At 38.7% G+C, this 17623-nt stretch overlaps 1 protein-coding gene across 1 annotated transcript in view; it reads right to left on the bottom strand.

Annotated features, from left to right (window-relative positions):
* The window catches only part of RYR3 (ryanodine receptor 3), a 3250282-nt gene that overhangs the window by 306654 nt on the left and 2926005 nt on the right, over window positions 1–17623 (bottom strand). The window contains exons 91-92 of the mRNA XM_044074157.1: window positions 10889–11054; window positions 5114–5200 (exon numbers count right to left, since the gene is read on the bottom strand). Coding sequence (XP_043930092.1) covers window positions 5114–5200; window positions 10889–11054 — 253 coding nt within the window. The remainder of the gene's footprint in view (window positions 1–5113; window positions 5201–10888; window positions 11055–17623) is intronic.

Below are 17623 nucleotides of genomic sequence, written 5' to 3'. Positions count from 1 at the left end.
CTCTATAGGGGGGTCTTCCAGAGTTGTTACCTCCTCTGGATCTGGGGGTATCATCACCACATGCAGCATGGAAAGGACCCTGAGATTTTTTATGCCACATCTTCCCACTCCTCTGGTTCCTGGAAAAGGAACATTGAGGACTGGAAAAATGAAGGCCTATGGCAGAAAGGGTTTTACCGTCCTGCTCGCACCTGGCTAACATGTTTTTCACACTGGAACCAAAAAGGGAAGATGCTTCAATGGGAGCATTCAGAAAGGAAGACTTGAAGGGGTCCATGAGGTCACAAATGCACATCCATGCATGACGCCTCATAACAATGCCTAAACCCGCAGCTCTAGTTGCCCCTTCAGTTGCATGTGAAAACAACCTCATGGACGAGTTGGAGATTGATTCCAGGGTAGCAAGCTGCGAGGCAACTTTGTACTGTACCTCATCAGAGAGTTCTGAGATCAAGTCTCTTTGGAGTCTCGTGAAATGTGCCAAATAGTTCAGGGACCGAATGGCAAAGGTCCCTGATGCAAATACTCGCTATCCCAATCTGTCCATGGCCCGAGACTCCCTATTGGGTGGGCAGGACGCTCTTCAGCCAGATCCTTTTTCATGGCCACCGCCACCACTATAGCATCAACTGGTAACTCTCTGGACCAGTGTGGGTTCTCCTCGGGAGGGGAAGGAATTTTGTCAGGTCTCCAAGGGATCGCCTCAATAGAGTCAGGGTTCTGCCATGCATGTTGCACAACAAGTTGGACTAGCTCATCGACAGGCAGGGTCACCCACGAGGTAGATGGCCAGGCACAGAAAGCCTGCAGGAACACAGACTCCTCGGAGGAAGGGTTAGAGGGCTTCCAGTTACCCCTCTGTTTTAACATTTCAAGGATGTTGCCAAAGGAGACATCATCAGGGGGTGACTGTGTGGACCCTTCACCATCATCATAATCCATGTCTTCTGTTAAAGACTCCTCAGGTGAGTCAACGTGCTTCCTCTTGCATGATCTCTTCCATGGAGGCTCCTCAGTGGGGACATCCGAGGAGGACTAGGAAGAGTGGGTACCCTGAACTGGGGTTTCCTGTGGCTTCCTTGCCTGGTGTCCCAGGGAGGTGGTCTGTGGCAGCTGTAGCTCAGAGGGAGAAAACTGGGGTCCCAATATTGGCGGAATGCTTCTGGAAGCGAGAGCTCTCTCCATCACATGGAAAGCAGTCTGCCTGAAGAGGGATGGGAGCCCAGAACCGAGAAGGACAACCTTGGAACCGGGGTCACACCCCGCTCTGTTGAACCCACTCCTGAGGATGGACCCTCAAGCTGGATCAATGCAGATCAGGCTACCGGCACCAAGGATGGAACCGAAGGACTATATCGAACCATGCCCCTAACCAAGGAGCCTGCCGCCCAGTCATGAGATTGAGGAAGGACCTGGAGTCTCAGTGAGGTCCACTACAGGCACGGAGATGAGGGGTTCTGAGAAGGAGGTTGGAGCAGAAGACCTTGGAACTTGGATGGCTGAAGGAGTAGAACAGGATGAAGTCCGTGGAAAGGTCAACCCAAGTCCTGCCAGAGGATGGGTCTTGGAAAGCATGGGTATCCCCCTGGCTGCCAACAGCTGACCCACAAGACGCACCACATCAAGTTCAGAAAGGCTCCTGGTGGATCTACTGGATACTCCAGATGGGGAGTCAGGTCGATCTAAGAATGGGCTATACAGTTGGCCTAAGAACAGGTCTATGGATGGGGAGTATTGGGTCCATGGTGCGTGATCTGCCAGCACTGATGTCTCAGGTTTAGAGACAGAAAGTAGTGGGGTCAAATCCAGTATTGCTGTAATAGAGCTCGGTGCGGAAGGGACACTAGGAGCTGAAACAGGTTCAGTCATCACTGCAGAGATTGGCATCGAAGGCATGCACTGTGCCAAAATGGCCACAGGTGCCGGAGTCATAGCAGATGTGATGAGGTCTATAGTCAGTGCCAGAGGAAGCATTGGAGTCAGCGATGAAGCCGGCACCGATGTAGCAATAGTCGAAATGCTTGGAGCAGATAAGAACTGTGCCGAGGAGGCAGGCTTATGCTCCGAGGATAACTTCTGAATTTTTGGCTTCACAGACATACCCTGGTCACCCGAGGGTGAAGAGGGAACTGAATGGGGCCTTTTCTTAACTTTCATAGGAGGGGTTGAAACCTCAGTCACAGAAAGGGCCTCTGAAAAGAGAGAGTTTAGTAGTCCCTTCAAGATTAGTTTATTCTTGCACTCGTTTAGAGTTCATTGACTGAAACTCTGGCAAATCTCACAAGGAGGCTGCACTGAAAGGTGGGGCACCCCCCCCAAACAATAAACACAATAATCATGAGCGTCACTATTAGGTAGTTTACCATTACACGAGGTACAGTGTTTGAAATCAGATGTACCCTTCTTATCCGACATCTTGAGAAGTAATCACAACAATAAAAACTTCAGAAGAAAGAAACTCTAAATTCCTAAGAAAGGAAAGATTTAAACACACGCAGAAAAAATAAACAAATCCAATATCAAAAACACACCAGTAGAAAGAACAGGGAAGGAATACCACAAGGTTAAACAGAAAAAGGGCATACCAGCAAAGGTACAGAAAAAGGTTACCAATGGGTAGAAAGAGAGAGAAAAATATCTAACACTACTGTAATTAGACAAGAATAAACTACAGCACACAAATTTTAGAAACAAACTAATTTAGACACAAATATCAAATAATTTTCCACTTTGCTGAGAGCTCAACTGAAACGCAGCTTTATAGCTATGCAACAAACGAGATCTGGGGTAACAGGGAGCAGGGCATTGTAGGTAGAAGCTTAGCTTGAGAGTTTTTGCCTGGCGCGAGCTTGGTAATAGGCCGACTCAGTTCCAAGGGCTTGGAACCAAACCCATCAATGATGAATGGAAAGAAGATTAACAACATCAGATTATAAGGTTTGAACTCATTTTCTCATTACTTGATTTACAATACAAGTCATCTGTACAGTTGGCACTCTAGGCTTGAAGACTTATTTATCCATTTGCCCTTCTACTTAGTACATTAATACTCACATCAAAGGTCATGTATACTGACAAAGCGATGACTGTATACTTCAGAGCAAAGCCACAGATGCAGAAACATAGATCTATCATTCAAATGTCACTATAAATGGCTGCAGTTATACATGCAAAATGTAATCTTAACACAGACATTTACAGTTTAAATACACTGTACTAATGCTGACTGTCAATGAAACTGCACCCCAGGTGGAGCACAAAGTGTAAATATTACATGTGCCAGCAGCACATGGCAGAGACCCCCTGGATGGACAGGGTCTGTCAACTTGTATGTCTCTCCTTCAGTCCAACATGATTCAAAATATCTACCGCATTAAGAACCACAAGACATTCAAGATTGTGGCACTTAAAGTACACTGCACCTTCACCTTGCCTTTCATATGTTAAGCAGCTTAACAAGCAAATGCCACAATAATCCAAAAAAGAAAACCAGACCTCACCGTATTACTTTACTGTGCCACCACACAAAGTGCTTAACAAACCATAAGAAGCAAGAGTGAGTATCTTAATAAGGAGTCGGGGTCCACTACATGGACCTGATGCTAGCAAGCTGGAAAAAATGACAAAGAGTTTCTCCTTTATTTCTGCATTTCTGGTGCTGCCTACCAAATGAAACATGTTATGAAGTCTATAAAAGAAACACTTTATAAAACACTGTTGTGAAGTGTCCACTGTTACGAACACTGGCGAAGATGCTCAGACTCCCCCAGAATTCACAAAAATGTATTGGCACTAATTATCCTATTTGGCTTTCTGCAAATCTTGAAAGCAATTTAAGAATTTCCTTATCACGTTAATCCAACAGACTGCAGCACCATAAATTCCCTCACATCAGTCTCGGCAATTCCAAATTGTAAAACAGGTTAAGTGTCGCTTTACACAAGTGGAGAAAGTAATGTAAAAACATCTTGCACTGAAAAAAAATTATTCTCATCAAAAGCAAGGACATTGTAAGTACCCCTCTAACTGTGCTTTTCCCTAATACTTGTGAGCATCACTAAGTTAAAATCTGAGACATGGCCATGCAACAAAAGCCGTGACTAACTCACTTCAGTGACAGACTACTGGTACTTGTGATGTGAGCTGTGTCACAGTATACTGGTCTGTCAATGCAGTCATGCTACTGCATAGCTATCTGCCAAGCTGATGACTGTCAGTCCCTGTACAGATGTGCAGATGGCAGGTATCCAGCTGGGATATGTACACTCAACCTACGCTTGATTGACGGCCTACTAAGCATGTGGCATGTGCATGAGATGCATATCCCTGTAGTACCAATGTTGGGGTATACTATGGGTTGTATCGCAGTTGTGGCCAATGTGTGATGGTGGGTATGGCGGAGTGTCATCATGGGTTTCAGGGAGTACAATATCCAGTATTTTTTATGCCATTTCATTATGTAGGTGCAGCATGACACATTTTGATATTGCAATCTTCAATATGTAGTATAAAATCATGTCTTAAACTGGCATTAAAGTTATGTCAAAGAAAGTTAGTTTTTAAAAGTACTATAATTTAGCAACAAATGTGCCATACATATCAGCACCACTTTATTTTCTAAATGGACTAGAACTGTTATGTTAAAAAAACACACACTAATAATGCTGACTATAATAATGTATCATAGTCAGCATTATGTGTAATAAATAATAACGCTAATTACAATAATATATTACACATGTTGTTGTTGTTGTTGTCTTTCGGCTTTTCCCGGTTAGAGGTCGCCACAGCGGAACTCTGGTTCGCTAATGTTTGGAAGTAGATTTTCACGGTGCCGTGTTGCCAGCTCGACACCCAACCTTCAACAAAGGCATGCCCATTCACGCATGTCTTTTGGAACGCCACTCGACCCGTGGGGAGGACAATGTTGAATATAATAAAGTACTAACTTGAAACCCATACTGGTGTTTTACTAATATACATTAGACTCTGTATGTTGGCATACAACATAAGAGAATGGACTCAACTGAAAACTGGACTTTGTACAATAAATTATACTTTCCAGGATAAAAATTATTTAAATGCACATCGTGTTAAACATTAAAAAAATTACCTTATAAAACAGCAGGATGAAGTTGATGGCAAAAGCAATAAACAAGGCCAGGAGCCTCAAATTATAGAAGTTTCTAGCCAGATAATGCTGAAAAAAAAGAGAATAAGAATTATACAATGGCTGGAATATTTTATATATGTATATGTTAGTTATTTAAATTTCATCTGAGCATAATTTGTTAGCTGGATAACAACCATTAAGTTTACACCTCCCTATATTAAGGTATGAACTAGAACTGCTCTGTCAATTAAAATATTCCAATACAGAACTGATAACACACAGAACTTATTCAAATATTAGCAACAGGCATGCAATTTTTGCACAAAATAAAGTAGGTTGAAAATAATCTATAGGAGTATAGTTTAATATCACAACATTAAATATGATGCTATGTGGACAAAAAGAAGAGTTTCTTGAGTGCCAGCATAGGATATATAACTGCAAAACAGGCAGTTATCAAATGCTGATGAAAAGAAAGTGAACTTTTTGGAGCAGATTTAAAACTGGAAGGTAGAAGAACAGTGCAGACAATAATTAGTAACAGATGGCTGCTGTTGTTAATTACAGTACGACCACTGCATATGGTACACCATGTAAGCAACTGACTATTATTTAGTGTGATTAGCTCTTCTGTTTGGTTATTCAGCAACAATAGCAGCATCAGCAAAAGTGTTGTTTCAGTGTAATCTGGGGGATAAAAATATTCATAATATTAGATGACCGGAGTAAGCATTTTATAAGGCAGGCAGTGAACTAATTTACTTAGCATTGTATGATGGATAATGCTGCCAAATGATGCGCTCAGTGAAAGAATATGCTGTTTGAAGTGCAAGGACTAACTGTATAGCACCTGCATGAGTTTAACAGATTATTGGTCTTCTTTCAACATCTTCAGATGTTTTTATATAATACTAGCAAATGGTACCTAAACAGTGAAAGGGTCTGGGGCTTCTAACTTGAGATATTTTCTGCTTTCTTGATTACCCCTCAAATATTTTACGAAAACACCTAGCATAGGTTTAAGTCAATGCATATATCATCTAATACCTAAATAATATATCTTCAGTGGGGCAAAACACCACAACCTATTTATTTAAAAATACTGACTTCATGGTTGCACAGCCATGTACTTAAAGGGTATGAGATATGAAAGGTAAGGTGGGTAAGGAACTGACTACTGTCAGGAAGCAGACTGTGGTAATAGACAGGAATTGCTTTGTGACAAGTCAGTGTAGATAAAAGTGCCACAAGGTTCACTCCTTGGGAGAGAAGGTCCATTCATTGTATTTTTGTCTAACATCATGGGAAGATGAGACAGGATAAGCATGTGGTTGATGACACCACAAATGGAGTGGTGGTCAAAAAAACTGAAGTCTGCCTTCTTCGTGATTTAAAATGGCCAGATAAATGGTACCCGGGCTTCATTGTGAAAAGGCTGCTTATGTACTCTCATGGGTGAATTTGAATGTTGATGCATGAATTAGGAGTACCATCAGCATAATGAAAAATTAATGGCATGTAAGTGGTATAATGACCTTCAGACTTAAATTGCTGTACAGTGTGAGAGGACAAAGATCAGTAGAACTAAAATGTGTACTACCAGGTGTGTGAACTCCAGTGTGTAAATGTCACACTTGTTTAATACAGGTCACTGGTAAGACCATATGTGTATGTATATACTTATGTATATTTAATAAAATTATGACAGTGCACCTCAGTGGCAGTCTGCCACCTCATAAAAGATGTGTCCCCAGCAATATCAATGCATGATGAATTAAGAAGGAAATGCAGAAAGTCAATGTTCATGAATATTAATGGACATAGTCATCTTGGCAGTTCCTGAGTAAATTGTTAAGTGGTTTTGTCATTCCCTAGTGGAAACTTAACTACAGTTAAAAAAAGATTCTTACAAGAGCTGTATAAACAATTATCTCCCAAACTGCTGAAAACTAATTTGATGATTGCAAACAAAGGACTACATGGAGCTCCTCACACCTAAATAATATTTCTGCAGTGGGGCAAGACCTCACACCTATTTTTTTTAAAAATATTGACTTTGTGATTGCACAATCATGGGGAAAATACCCATGGAATGTCTCAGTACACTAAATTTATGAATACTGTGATTTTACAGCCTAAGCCATACTACAGTAAACAGTAATGCTGAAATGTAATGTTGGGTAAACAGGATTGGGTAGTTAAGGCTCAATGAAACTAACCCTGACAAGATCCAGAGATATTTCTTTAAAGGTCAATTAGTCAGTTATTTAAATGATGACTCTGTATGCTCATGTACTTGTGAGTGCTGAGGTGTTCTTCAATAAAAACTGAGCTCTGATGTGATTCCATCCTGTTCTACACTTTTTATTTGGAAAAATGACATGCCTAGTTGTGTAATAACCCCAGTTTATGCATTGCAAACTTCTATTAAATATTGCTGCCTGGATCTGTGAACCTGCCCTGCAAAACCAAATACTAGCAACTGGTGAACTGTACATAATTAAGCTACACATGTACCCGCAGGGAAAACATTATGCAAAGCTCCAGTTCTGGAGTCCCTATATTTACAGGACTGATAAAATTGGCTAAAAATCTACCAGAAAGGGAATTACATGAGAAAAAATGTATTTACTTAACTATTTTTGTCAACTGAGTAGTCCAGTTGGGTTGTGGCCCATTTACAGTGGAGATTAGATGAGGAAAACTTAACAGAATAAAAGTAAAATAAAGAAAAATTGCAACAAATTGGAATACAAACAGAAAATTAATAACTTGGAGATATAAAAAAGATGCAGAATGAATGAGGAAAAATGAAATGTACTAATCACATGTACAGTGGTGGACGACTAGAAAAGGTAGATATCTGACAGAGATGCACCATGTCACGATGATATGTGATTGGTTGAGAAAGTACAGTTGTGTAAATAAAAGTTACCATAACAGTAGATACTCTAACAGATCACTGTTGCATTAACCTAAGCTACATGGGTTGTACTCTCACTGCAAACAACCAACATCAAAAAGTAAACTGCGCTTCACACACAGGAGCTTGAGCAGAGCGCTATAAAAATACAGTTGGAGAGTAAAAAGCTTCAGTGAACTCTGAAGACAACGTTATGAAACAAACCAGACAATAACTATATAGAAAAAAAGGAGTAGAGAAATCCACATCCTGGCAACACAAAAAATTACCTACAAAAAGAGGGGGATGGAAGAAGGAGAAGCTACTACAACAGTGATTTAATAGAACATCTACTTCTATGGTAAGTTTCACTTACATAACTGTACTATGTTGAAACACAGATTACTGCTGCAGTAGCATAGGCTACACTGGTAGATTACTATATCTTAAGGAAGAGAAAGGCAGAAAGGGAGGAGGCCAATAAACTGAAGCTCCAGAAGCTTCTGGTTATTGTCCAATGGCTTGTGTCTCCTGAGCTACACTAGGTAGATTAGCAATGTTCCAAATTTCCACTAGGTGTCTGGCTGTGATTGTGCCATATTATGGACTGTCATCAGATCCACGATTAGTTACTTTGTTACACCTATTACTTGCTTGCTAGGAAATGGTCCAGCTCCCTGCAATTCTTAACTGGACAAAGTGGGCACTGGCAATGAATGGATGTCCCACTTTTGAGAACCAATGTTTCTTTTATTTCTGCTCTTGTTTTCTTGCTTGAAAAAACATCTTTTGCCTTCATTAATTTGGCAACTCCATTTGTTTCCTTCTGCTGTACATGAAGCAAAGTTTCATCTCATTAATATGGTTCAGCTGGAAATCATTATCCTCAGCTACATGATACATTGTCCTCTTAATGAATGCCCACATGAAAGTCAGCATCCTTCCCTTTGTGAGACTTATCTTTATCTTTCAGCGAAAGCTACATTTTATCTTGAGAAAATTACTTGCTTTCACGTCTGCCCCATATGACATATCTAATTGTAATGCTAAACCATTTACCATGTCTAAAAATTAACTCTATCATGCTCAGACAGACACCTCCACTTGTTTCCAGAGGCTTATTTTTTTGCACTTTCTTCCACTACATATTCTGTTTCAGAAGACAGCTGTGATACTCCATTCAACTTCTGTGAGGTTGAAACCACATAGCAACAGTGTCTCTACCTCAACAGTAAGTCCATGGACCATACAATTTTCCAACATTACATCTCCTCTAGCTTGCTGAAGGCCAGTGCACCAGATCTAGATGACATGATCGAATTGCCAGAATGTTGAAAGCCACTCCAGCAAGATCGTAATGTTGTACATTGCATTTGTCAAAAGCCAACATGATCGAATACCCTGAGAGTCTAGCAGCCAAGATGTCAAGGTGTATACAGGTATGTATGTATTTATCTAGTGAGCACAATGTATTTAAATAGTAGCACACAGATGTTATAGCTGCTGGCCTACCTCAGTATTCAATAGGTTGAACTTCACTCATGTTGGCTTTCGACAAATGCAATGTTCGACGTTGTGGTCTCGACAGACTAGGTCTCAGCATTCTGGCCATTCAGTCATGTCAACTAAATGCATATGCACCATATTAATGGAACAGTGTTACTGTTGCCTATCCCAGATTTATCCACCAGTGTAATCCTTTCTACACACACACACACACACACACACACACACGCACACACACACACACACACACACACACACACACACACACACACACACACACACACACACACACACAGTTGTTCAAGAATGAATTAAGGTTACTCTGATTTGCCAGCAGGGAAATAAAATATCAATCAAACAACAAAGATGCTACTTTCTTAAGCTAGAAAGGGAAGTATGCAAAGCATACTTCTCACAATAGCTGTGTAAACAAAGGACAGAAAAATGTTAAATGGATATATTACATCACTGAACAGTCATATGCAGCAGGAAAACAATAACTTCTCCAGGGTATAATATTTTAGGGATCATCGAGAATAGCTCAGAACATCAGCACAATACTTGCATCACATCTTTCTTCAGAAGATTGTAAGATGTCCATCTGGACTAATGCCACTAAGGTTAAATAATGACATAGCTAGTTTTAGTTAACATCAGCTAATTAGACTGAAGATAGATTAGACTGAAGGCAAGTGCCAGAAATGATCATTTGCTTATACACAGAATGTACTTTCCGCAAAAGTGTCAAGATGTACTACCTGACACAGCTTTTGACTTATCTGGGCCTACCCTAGCAGCTCATGTCCATTCCCAACCTGGAGAATATGAATAGCAATAAAAATGCCTCTGGTCTATTATGACAACTAACACCACCACAGAACTGAGCAAGAGTTTTGTTAGACCTACTTCTATTGAACGCTTCACTGAAAACTGATAAATCTGCCAGGTACAAGTCTTGTATACTTCAAGATGACAAGAGTTACAGCTGTCTTGCATTTAAAATATAAAGCTGTTGAGGGGACTAGGGAGCTTAGCCCTCTGAAAAAATATATATATATTTTTTATGGAAATAAGTCATCTCTTCCTGAAACCATGTTGGGGAAATTTAATCAACAAGTGGAATAGTCATTTGATAATCATACTTAACCTCAGATGTTGAAGTTTCATCTGACGAATGATACCTTCTATCATATGCATTACACGTATTAACCAGTCTGTGATATGAGCTACTTGACTTGAGATGAATGTCATCATCTCTTATAAGTAAGCAATGATGTTCCATCACAAATTCAAGCCTTATTGAATATTTGCAATTTTAGTAAGTAAAAAAAAAAAAAAAAAAAAGGCAACAGAAAATTGTTCCTAACCAGTATCTTAGTTTGGTAAATTTCCAAACCGGCAAAAAAATTTGCCATAAATGCTTCTTCTTTTTCTTTCTGGCCATGTCTTCGTCTTCGTGTTTTCTTCTTCTCCTCTACCAAGGGCTCCACTTGTTCATCTTTTGCAAAATCTTTCTTCTCAGCATCTTCCGTGCTAGAAATCCAGAACAATATGATTATTATGAAGGGAAACATTTTGATACAATTTGGAAAACATGCAATTGAGTCCAAACTTGGTAAAGGTGAAATCCAAGAAAACTTCCTTTGTCACGCATCAAACATTAATGAGCTCATTTGATCTCTCAAAACGAAACAGGCAGTCACAGAAAGTAGATAGCCTATGGTGTTAGTCATTCAAATTATGAAAGATGCAAGTCTTATCTCAAAGGTATGCATGATGTGATTTCAAATTTTCAGGGATTAGAAAGATGAGAGTGGCTGGCTGTCACACTAAAGCTACCTGATAAAGAGGTCTTTTAAGTGGATGAGTTAGTCCAGGACTGGCAAATTTATTATTTTTCACTATACTTTCCTTCTTATTTATTCCCTCGCAGATTATAGTTATATTTATTTTCTTTTAAACAGATGATAGGTTTTGGAGGCATTACTGTTTACATCAGTAAAGCTATAATTTAGAAATGAAACTGTTTAAACTGTAAGTTAGATTTCTTTGATGAATTAATTTGAAACAACTTATGAGCACTTTAACAATTAAAAAATAAATGCTAAGCATACCCATCTCTGAGTAAGCCATATAGACGTTTAGACTTTTGTAGTTCAACTAGTCCACTGATGTGCATATAAAGTTGATGGCTGAAATCCTTAATGTGATTCTTTCTGAACCTTCAACTAATATGTTGAACTTGTGTATGCAGATCTGTGCTTCTTTATCTATTGTTACTAAATGCTCTTTTCGTTTTGATTAATTATACTTTTTGATACTTTATGCATACTTTTAATGATGTTATTTGATAGTAATATATTTTATATATATATATATATATATATATATATATATATATATATATATATATATATATATATATATAAAATATCTGATACTATTTTATATTATTAGAGATGTATTAATTAAACCCAGTTTTTCTTCCCTCTGATGTACTTACTTTAGTTACTTGCTCATTTTTTTTAATTTTATCTTTCTTCTACTCCAGATGGTGACTGAAATGGATCCTTATGGTTCAGTACATTATCATGGGCAGCAAACAAATACATAAATAATTATTTGTGGGTTCTAAAATGAATGACCTGGCCTATAAACAGAAATGTAATGATTCCTATTGAAACAGAAGGTGATATGGTTTATGCATCTGACTTTCAAATCATTGTCAGTCACATGCTTTCTTTCTCTGTGAGTAAGAAACAAGCAGAAGCAATGTGTTGTGGCCAAAAGATGGTTGGTACTTGTCAAGGTAGCAACACAAATACCCACTGGCGGACCCCAGCATTGAGGGAAGTGATCAATTTAAGGAAAGAGGCCTGCAATGTCAGCTGACAGGGTCTCCAGTTTTGAATGATAGGTTCCAAAAGGCCAGGAAGGCTGCAACTACCCACAGACCAAAAAAAAGAGTCCTGGATGTGTGATGACTTTGGTGAGGCCATGGGAAAAATCACCTTTTGGGTGCATCAAAGAGCTTCTAACAAACAAGATGGTGACTCGGGTTAGGGTAGAGGATGTTGCCCATGCTGTTTCACCAAAAGTGCAGTAATGCTGACTGCCTGTGGAAAAGTGAGAGGTAGAAGGATCATTGTGAGGAACTCTGAACATGACAGACATGTGTTTGAGAAGGCAGTGCCAGAAGCAACTGACAGGATTGGGTTGGGTCTATTTTTTGTACTTTAATTTATACATTTGTTAACTAGGTAAGCCACTGGACAGAAATGTCCCTTTTCAGGGGCAACCCAGGAGAACTGCCTGTTTAAGTCACTTGCTCACAGTCACACAGTATGCAAACAGAGGAGGAAAGAATCAAACTTGCATCCTTGGCTACAGAAAGTAGCTTGTTAACAGTTCACAGCCTTAATCCTCTTCACTAACTGCCAGAATTTCACTATTCCAATTAAAAACTATTATCTTCCTTGCTATAGCTAATAATATCCAGAGTAATAGATACTATGAAACATCTATACAATTCAGTATAGAAGCATTCATTAATATTAAAACATTTGATGCCATACACCGATCTGACCATAATGCTTGAATAAAACATCTAAATGCTTCACAAAATTTGCTATTCTTTTCACAGTTTAAAAAATTATGACACCAATCATCTTTGATTACTTTTTTACACATGCAGCAAAAAAAAATCATTAGTTTTAAACATTTTAGAAATTCTGTTCTTGTTTTTTAATGCATAGTTATGCTTCCTTACTCACACAAAAAGCATTATTTTTGTTTTGCCAATATAAAAAGCATCACATGAAAGGCACAATGCCACATATTCACTGTTACAATTATATCTTTGAAAGACAGTAACAGACTGATCTAAATGTGGCAAATGCAGTACTAAAACTAATAAAATTACACCATTTACATTTATTTCCCAGAAGGGTTATGTGCCAACCTTACTGTGGTTAGATTTACCACTATCAGGTTTCCCATGAAATTCAAATAAATGTTTCAGATTGAATCCTTTTTTTACTAACAAACCAAGGTGCATTACCTACTTTCATCAGCAGATCTGGATAACGCATAAAAATTTCCAATTTTCAGAAATAACATTTCTAATTAAATCATGCATCAACACTAAAGGTCAAAAGAAAAACATTAAAAGATTCCAATTTTATCATCCCCAGCCTGTTTAGATATGAAAATGTTAGATGTAAAATCTAAATTAATCGAACTAAGAATAGATTTATAAGCACCATGCCTCTCATGAATCACAGTATCAAGTTGTCTACAAGAGTGCTTGTTGAGGAGGGACTAAAGTTAATCTGAAGTAAGCATGCAGTCTGCATACGTTCATAAGGGATTGTCATTTTCTGCACAAATTTGTAGGGTATTATTATTATTATTATTATTATTATTATCATCATCGCAGTTATGTGTTACCTGGAATGCAAAACACTCATCCTTAGCCATACACTCTAAATACAGAGGTAGACTGAATAAATAGGATAAAACACCACAACTTAGCCAGTCCCTCCTCATCAGCAAAAACTAACCCAAGATTAATTTTCAACAAAGGAAAAACCTTACTTGTGAAATACTATTTATTTGATGTTGTTACCCAGCACTTTTCCCTGTGGTTCATGGTAATAAAAGTGATTCATACAATGGCATGCAAGAGCTATATGCACAATGGTACACTTTAAATGTCTAGTACTGACTTGGTAACTTTCCTATTAAGCTAAGCACTATGAATACTTGTAGAAAATTTAATTTCTCTACTAACTATACAAATCACTCAGATCTTCCTAAAATAAATAACTTTACACTCCAAGTTGTTTGGTTATCAGATGAAATTAAAGCTGAACACTATCTCTTCTCAGGAGTCTACAAATGTAAGAGTTCAAACACAACAGCTTAAACAAGCTGATACATGAAAGATCACAAACAAATCTCATCACAGTATGGTATGTCAGTAAATTCCAACCACAGCACTTCTTCTGTCTGTGTAAAATGTGCCACTAAGCAATAACATCAGTTTCAGTGGCCTGGCAAGTTGCATAGAAGTCCCTCAATACCTGGAAGACCAGAAGGCCACGATTTGCTCTCCCACATCAGATACCACATTATGCACCCACAATTCAACTCTGACACTGCAGTACAGCATCAAGGAGAGAACAATGTTCTCAAGGCTACATGCCCCAGAAGAGACACCACGGCAACTTCTTATCTCCTCAGATCTGTAAAGGCCAGGTGAAAGCCAAATATCCAACACGCATAAGAAAAAGCAGAAGGAAAATTAACCAGGTGCCCTGATTATACACCCTTCAGCTCTACATATACCACCTTCAGTACCTAGGGAGAACAGACCAGAAGCCAAGTGGCACTAACCCCATCAAGGAAACCAAACACATAAAAATAATTAATCAAAGCTTAGTTCTTCCCTAGAAACTCTCTCTTAGTAAATCAATAGCCAAGAGGACTGGGGAGTAGAGGCTAAACCAGTTGCTGGATGGATATTTTGTTTTCTTTCATTTTCCTTTCACCTTGAGGCCTTGGTCATTAAGGGAATTCAGAAGTGTCTCTTTGGAAGAAGGAAGTATGGCAGGTCAGGCAAGACAGTTTAGAATATTACTATTCCCGAGTGTCACCCCTACAAATCTTTGTGCACATTGTTTCTCTAAATCACAAATGGGCACAGCCTAATGAATGAAATGATTGGCCAGCTGAGGACAAATTACAATCACCATGCTGTCTCTTATGGTAATTGTACAAAAAAAGGAAGTTAAACTACAAAATAAATAAAGCAATAGAAAGGCACCCTTCTGCCATCCATAGTGATATTGTCTTAGGCAATTACCTACATCTACTATGACTAAGACAGGCTATGCATTTTGATTCCCAGGCTTGATCTTAGTGGGATAAAATGCAACTTATTTAGATGAAAGTGTCTTCCTACAAATTGCCAGACCCGCCTAGACTATATCATCATAAACAACCTTCTTTTAAATACCTTCCAGTGTTTTGTATCACAGTAATTACAACAGCTTTTAAACACACAAGATGATGAATATTAAGAGGCCAAATATGAACATGAAAAACTTTTACAAGTCTGCATAATTCAGTCAATATTTTACCAGTACCAGCAATAATCACCATATTCACACCTTTGATGACAGCATGTACGTCCTGTTTTGAAAATGGAGTTGAAGAAAAGCCTACAGCTCAGCAGGGAAATGAGGAAGAAAAATCTCCTCGAAAAAGTTTTGGTGTCTTAAGTCAATGCCATTTCCTCTAAGTAGTTACCACGAAGACTCAGAATTCCTGATGACACAAATATTCATTTATTGGTTCTAGGTCAAATTAAACAAATGGCATTCCCTCTCACAACCTTTTTTTTTTAATCTGAGCTTCTAGCCTGCAGTTTCAGTCTCTCAGGAAAAGCAGCAAGATCTATTTGATGCCATATACATCTTTATATAAGATAATTCGTGTGCATGAAGTTTCAATGCAGAAATGAAAGAATTATAATCTTGGTCTTCTAACCTGTATTTATCTTGTCGCTGTGATAAATCTTGACAGCCTTATTTTTAGCATACTGTTTCTTATGACAACTAAGGCATTGGCATCAACCCTCTTCTTCATATATGGGGTCGGGTGTGACATCAACAGTGACTGTCACCTAGAGCCCATGTTCATGCAGCTATGCCTACATATGTAACCATGTGTTACAGAGTAACATTGGAAAGCATCTGATGTTACAGAAACTGTACAATTCACATTCCCATTTGACTCCCAAAAAATAACTGAATACATCCTTTTATAATATCAGTAAACTCTAGAAAAAAAGAGTAAGCCTTCTGGGTGTATAAGTGGCTTTGTATCTTATAAGTGTAACTGACCAACTTAATAATCCATGCTGTGGCATTCTTGTAAATGAATATAAGATCTTAATGTAATGATGTGCCTGAAAAATACATGAAATGCAGTAGTGTATGAGTGTGCTTCTTGCAAGAACAAATCCTCAAGGCACTATCTAATCTCAAAAACACTGCGTCTATGGGGCAGAAAACATACCAGGATGGCTACTATCCAGCCTGAAACTGGACCTGTCAATCCCCCATAGAGAATATTCAATATAAGCCTCCAATCAGGCTTTAGGATGGATGAATGGAGGACAGCAACTGTAACTACCCTGCTCAAGGGTGGGGTGTCAACTGACCCAGAAAAAGTATATACCCATGAGTCTGAAGATCCTCATCTGTAAGCAAATTGGAAGGATATTTACCTACAAACCCTTGACCCAAGCCAACTTGCTTTTGTCAAGGGCACATCCTGCCTACTTAACATGGTTAACTTCTTTAAGAAGGTTACTGAAGCAATGCATGAGGGAAAATTAGCAGCCCCCCCCCCATATCAAGATCTTGCTAAGGCTTTCAACATCATTCCACACTCGGGTATTGTTAATAAACTTTCCTGACTAAATGTCATTCCCTATGTAACTCAATGGATGGCAAACTAGCTCACAAATAGAACCCAGAAACTTAGAGTGGTCAGCTTTATCTACTCTAAAAGACCTGTCACCAGTGGTGTATCACATGGCTCTTCTTTGGCAATTACTTCTCTGAAGTCAAAGCTCATTAAGTTTGTTGATGACTGTAAACTAGGTGCCATTATTAACTCTCAAAAGGACACCAAGATCTTTCAAATCGGCCTTTCCCATGCAAACACCTGGTACCAAAAACATGTACTAAAACAAAATGGCAAAAATGTATAATAGTATCCTTCAGAAAGCATGACAACCCATGCAACTGTCACACTGCTCACACTTCTGAAAAGTGTTCCAGTAGATAGGGACATCAGAATCTATGTAGACAGTGAACTCTCATTTGGTCACCATGTATCCACTATTGTAAGAAAGTCATTTTTCATTGCACAGCTAATTAATAGTGGCATGGTGTCCAGGTCCAGAGATGTGATCATTTTACTATATTTTGCACTTATTAGACCCAGTCATTGAGTACAATACCCCTTTTAGCATGTACCTGTCAAAACACTTGGCTACAGCATTTTTTCACCAAGAAAATCATGGGTCT

Source organism: Protopterus annectens, chromosome 6.part0 (genome assembly GCF_019279795.1).
Source record: "Protopterus annectens isolate FY-2018-M chromosome 6.part0, PAN1.0, whole genome shotgun sequence".
In the NCBI taxonomy this organism is placed as follows: Eukaryota; Metazoa; Chordata; order Ceratodontiformes; family Protopteridae; genus Protopterus; species Protopterus annectens.
Note: the sequence above shows the minus strand (reverse complement) of the source record. Positions and strands in the feature narration are given on the sequence as shown.